The sequence below is a fragment of the Manihot esculenta genome, chromosome 6, assembly GCF_001659605.2.
Source record: "Manihot esculenta cultivar AM560-2 chromosome 6, M.esculenta_v8, whole genome shotgun sequence".
NCBI lineage: Eukaryota > Viridiplantae > Streptophyta > Magnoliopsida > Malpighiales > Euphorbiaceae > Manihot > Manihot esculenta.
In genome coordinates this window covers 2,467,656-2,473,109 of record NC_035166.2, presented here as the reverse complement: position 1 = coordinate 2,473,109, position 5,454 = coordinate 2,467,656, and the positions used below count along the sequence as shown (strand labels likewise).

Genomic DNA, 5,454 nt, shown 5'->3' with positions numbered 1-5,454 from the left:
TACGTGTATATATATATATATATATAATAATAATAAAATGTAAAAAAAGGAAATAATAAAAACAAAGAGGAGGAGGGAGGGGGATGTTATTGTCATGAAGAGGAGTGGTCACGGGTATCCCTTGAGTATTGACTCATCTTATTTATATATATTATATTTTTTAAATATAATAAGTCCAAACTGATGAATTTGCACGTCCAGCTCTCACCCATTCCCCACCTATATACATTTTGCCTCCTCTGCCCCACACCTCCACCTCCCTACCATTTACTCTCTTTCACTGCAATATTTCACTTTTTTTTTTTTCATAAAAAAAAATAATGACAAAATTTAATAATTAAATTATAAAAAAATTTGTCGATGCATGGATACTTCTATATTAGTCTTGAAAATCATAGACTTTACTGCAGAATTTAAATATATATATATTTTTTTAATGTTTTGGTTAAATGTCTCCTGAATAGAAGCAGTTAATAAAAAAATCTGGAAATTTTTTTTAAGCTAAATACATACAGATAAAGTGCAGTATATTGATCTTAATAAATACAAATAATATATTAAATAAACCTTAATAAATGCACATTTACAAAAAATTAATTTAATTTAAATCTAAAAATATATAGCTAATTTTTTGCTATTTAAAAAAATAGAAATAAAATATAAATTATCATTAGAAAATGAAAGTGTGTATATATATATATATATATATATATATATATATATATATTAACTAAAGTATAGAAAAAAAAATAATTTCAAGGAAAAATACACTATAATAAAAATATTCACTAATGAAAAAAAAATTATCGTAAAATATTAAAAATTGATGGGTGAAAATTATTTATGACCATTTTACTTCATCATTAAGTCGTCATAAGAGGTAATTTTATTGTTAAAAATTATTATTATTATTAATTACGACGACACTATAATAGGTGGTTTTTATGATAAATTTATTATTCGTTAATAAAATTAATTTAGTTGTAAAAAAATTAATAAATGTAATAAAATTTATTATTAAAATTTAAATAAAAAATTATTATTTTTTTATATGATAATTTTAAAATAATAAAAATAATTAAATATTAATAATAATTGAATATACAATATTTCAATAAAAAAGAAAAAATTTAATATATAATCATTGCGAGTTTACATAATCTATAAGTGATAATGCTTGTTAGTTTATAGTAATTTTAGGTGATACCTCCTTTCTTTTTTTTCGATGTGGATTTATAAAAAGAAATTGTGTATTTGCACTGTCAATATTCTTTTTAATGAAAATATTTTATGATAATTATTAAAATTTAGTATAATAATTTAGTATAATAACAATCAATTATATTGTTCATCATTATATATGTAATATTAAAGAGAAAAAATTAAATTAGCTGTTATTTTTTTTATTATTAAAAGTTATATTTTTTATAATGATAAAAATTTGTGAGAAATATTTTATGTACATGGATTATATGTATATTTAATTAATAAAAATTAATATAACTAATAGAATACTAATATATTTGATATTACAGCAAATCATTTAACCATTTGATAGAGAAGAGTAACTGTAAAATAAAAGAAAAATAAGGTGATTATTGTGTTGTGGCAACCACTTTAATGGTTAAAGTAGTGATAATACTATTGATTGCTTCATATAGTAAGTGCTATTGTGTGAGAATCAGCTACTTCTAGGAAAGATTCACGGATTGTGAGAATTAGCTATTTGTACCAAAGATTCTCACATCCGCAACGTATAAAAAATCTAAATTATATATAATAATTAGTATAAAACTACTAAATAACTTGAATTAACTATTTTAAAACTGTAAAAAATAAATTTAAAAATTATTTAAGTCAGTTTAAATCAGTCTGTTATAATTGATATTAGAGTCACCTAAATCGAAAATCTGATTCAGTATTCAATTAAAATGAGAATATCGCAAATTTAACAAGGAGAGTCACCTTATATTAGAAATCCGATTCAGTATTCAATTACGATGAGAACGTTGATTCTAAATCAGAAATCTAATTCAATATTCAATTGCGATAAGTACGTCACTGTTTGCGAAAAAAATTTTTACATCGGTGAATTCATAAACAATGAATAATAATTAAACAAGGATTGTGTCATTACCAAATTATCTTATTAATGAAATTTAATTAAAAAATTATTTTCTCAGTTCGCGAAGCATGAGCTATATTAATGTTACGGATCCTAATTCATTATAATTTTAAATAATATAACGTATTTTAATTGATTTAGTGTATGCATTTGGAGCTAAAAAGTTGACTTTATTCAATGCTACAACATATATATTGCTTCTCTTATTAAAATGGGATCCGTGCATAGAGTATCTTATAAATTTACCCTCCCTCCTTTTGTTTCTGTTTCCCACACGTTAATTACGTGAACTGAAAGTCAACATATATGTGAATATTTCTGAGGAAAATGCATATTAATTAGGGTTTTTATATTTATATAATAATAAAAATATCAATTATTGGATTATTTATAAGATGCATGTGAATTTGTTAGTATTGTGTGAAAAAGACACGGACAAATAAAATGAAATAAAAATTTGTATATTTTTAAATAAATGAAAAATGAGAAGACTTTATAATAAATATAAATGTAAAAAAAATAAAAATTAAAAATTTCTTATAAGAAAGATCCAAAACCACCGCAGAGGGCTGTAGCCACGCTGTCCTCCCCTTTGAGATGTCATTTTCATACCTTAAAACACCTTATAGGCATATCCCTCCCTTATTTCTAGGACCTCAATGCCATTTTTCTTCTCTCTCTATTCATACATTTTTAATTCTTGCTGAAAAAATTCAAAATTACCCTTAAATCATATGGTATGATAAAAAATATTAAATTTACTCCTAAACAATTATATAAATATTAAATAAATTTATCATTCGTTCAAATTTAAAAAAAGTGAATTACATTCTATCTTATTTATAATTTATTCGACTATTTTTATAATTTATCGATTCGAATAAAAATTATTTTATATAATATTTTACATATATGGACTATTAATTATCGTTAAATCTTGTGAAGTAATTTGATAATATTATTGGCTTATACAAAAATACATAAAATGGATTTTCTACGTAGAATTAATGTAATAATCCATAGTTGGGTACCACTTGCACCACTCAATTCGTACAATTCCATGAGAAATTAAGTCTTTGCCCTCAACTATAAAGAGGGAGTGGCCAAAGCCAAAAGGAGTTTATGACCTTGACTACTACTTGCTATAGCTAGTTTATGGCAATTGCAGCAACCATGAGCCTTAACCCAAACGATAACAGTATCACCTCCGCCACCACCACCACCACCACCAAAGATGACCATGAACAAGATATGGTTATGCCTGGCTTTCGCTTCCATCCTACTGAAGAAGAACTTGTTGAGTTCTACCTTCGCCGTAAGGTTGAGGGCAAGCGTTTCAATGTTGAGCTCATTACTTTCTTGGATCTTTATCGCTATGACCCTTGGGAACTTCCTGGTAATCAACCTTTTTCCCTCTCTTTTTATCTCACCTTTTCTGCTTTCTTTCTCTTCTTATCTCTTATTTCTCCACTAGCTACTATATATATTATGATACCCATCTGGGATTTTCAAGTTCTGCTTCTAAATTTAGCTCTTACTCTTCTTTCTTGTATAAAGATACGAGATAATTCGATTTGATTCGGTTCAATTTTATTCAATTTGATCATATATATAATTCCTAGTTTTCTACTACATGTATCAGCTTTGGCAGCAATTGGAGAGAAAGAATGGTTCTTCTATGTGCCTAGAGACCGAAAGTATCGAAACGGCGATCGACCCAATCGTGTAACTACTTCTGGCTACTGGAAGGCAACTGGAGCTGACAGGATGATCAAAACTGAGAACTCCAGATCAATTGGGTTGAAGAAAACCCTAGTTTTCTACTCTGGAAAAGCTCCCAAAGGTATCCGAACAAGCTGGATCATGAATGAATATCGTCTGCCACATCACGAAACTGAACGATATCAGAAGGTAAACAACTCTGTAAGTATATATTTCCATGGAAATGAAGCTTTTCTTTAAAGGGTATTTCTTGTTTGTTTTTGGTGAATTATATCATCTTTGCTTGGTTTCCCACATCATAAAATATGGGTTCTAACTTAAATTTCAATCTCTCCAGTAACCCTAGTTCTTAGAGATGAATTTGTTATGTCTTAACTTGGATATGCAGTGACTTGAAGAAAAGGTGTCTTTACTTCTTCACAAGTTGCAGGTGCACAATCTGAAAAAGTACTAGAGGATAAAAGATAAGAAAATTGGCAGAAACAAATACTTCTGACATGATGATGAGTTGAGAGATTCAAATCTTGTTGTTATTTAATTGGGATTTTATCATATTTAATGTTTTCTTTCTCTGTCTTCACAAGGAAATTTATAGCACAGCCATGCATGAAATTCAAATTCAATGAAATCCTTCAGCTATATATATTTATATTGAATGCTTCTTTACATCATTGACCTTCTCCAGGCTGAGATATCTCTTTGCCGAGTTTATAAAAGAGCTGGAGTGGAAGATCACCCATCTCTCCCCCGTTCACTTCCGTCGAGAGCTTCGTCGTCGAGAGGAGCTCAATCTGAGAAGAAAAATCCTCAACAACTTTCCATGGAAAGATTTCAACCATTTGGAGGAGTACAATCTCAGCAAATAGAGATGGAGAAGATGAGTGAAACAGATGGAAGTAGTAGCTCAGATGTCACTACTGCATTAGGACTCTCCAAGAGTACTAACAATAATAATGCGTACAATCCAGTACCTACCATTAATACATCACTTGGATTACCAGCTGCAATCGAAGAAGAAGAAATTTTTCTAAATCAGTCTAGACAAGCCTGCTCTTTAGTCCCTAACAACACCCACCTCTTCGCCGGCTCAGCTTCGGCTTCGTCCAACCCAGTTGATGATCTTCATAGACTAATAAATTATCAGCAAGCTTGCATTAGCCACCATCAGCAGCAACAATATTACAATCTCCATCATCAACAACAGCAGCAACCTTCACAATTCTCTATCATGGCACCGCAAACACAGCCGCTGGCTCTCAACGTGCTACCCAACTCACTGCCGGCCGCCTTTTCGGAGAGATTGTGGGAGTGGAACCCAATGCCAGAAGCAAATAGAGAGTACAACGTTAACAATCCATTCAAGTAAATCAATGAACTGCACACATACATATATAAAATCATATCTATGATAGTTTAGTTAGCTAGCTGTACTTTATAAAGTTTATATTGCTGGTGATGGTCCCATAACTAATCAATCAATCTATCTATATATATATATGTAGGTTCTTTCTAATTATCAACTCTAATTAATGTCATTATGTTTTGATCAATTGTCTGATATTGATTATAATGTATGATCTGTTTCTATATTAGGGTTTTGGATTTAA

General features: G+C 28.8%; 1 protein-coding gene across 3 annotated transcripts; it reads left to right on the top strand.

Moving 5' to 3' along the window:
• The first annotated feature begins 3,243 nt into the window (after positions 1-3,243).
• Positions 3,244-5,454, top strand: LOC110616881 (NAC domain-containing protein 35). Of its 3 annotated transcripts, none has more exons than XM_021759393.2 (3): positions 3,244-3,521; positions 3,768-4,036; positions 4,533-5,454. In XM_021759393.2, exons 1-3 carry the CDS (start codon positions 3,281-3,283, stop codon positions 5,211-5,213), a joined length of 1,191 nt encoding a protein of 396 aa, XP_021615085.1. In that variant the 5' UTR covers positions 3,244-3,280; the 3' UTR covers positions 5,214-5,454. The 3 variants fall into 3 exon arrangements, with proteins under 3 accessions (XP_021615085.1, XP_021615084.1, XP_043813219.1); XM_021759392.2 differs by having other exon boundaries at positions 3,768-4,048; XM_043957284.1 differs by lacking the exon at positions 3,244-3,521 and adding an exon at positions 3,548-3,689 and having other exon boundaries at positions 3,768-4,048.

Coding starts and splice junctions, on each gene's coding strand:
- LOC110616881 (XM_021759392.2), top strand. CDS start 3,281: ATGGCAATTGCAGCAACCATGAGCCTTAACCCAAACGATAACAGTATC. Junction 3,522..3,767: donor TGACCCTTGGGAACTTCCTG/GTAATCAACCTT, acceptor TACATGTATCAG/CTTTGGCAGCAATTGGAGAG. Junction 4,049..4,532: donor ATCAGAAGGTAAACAACTCT/GTAAGTATATAT, acceptor GACCTTCTCCAG/GCTGAGATATCTCTTTGCCG.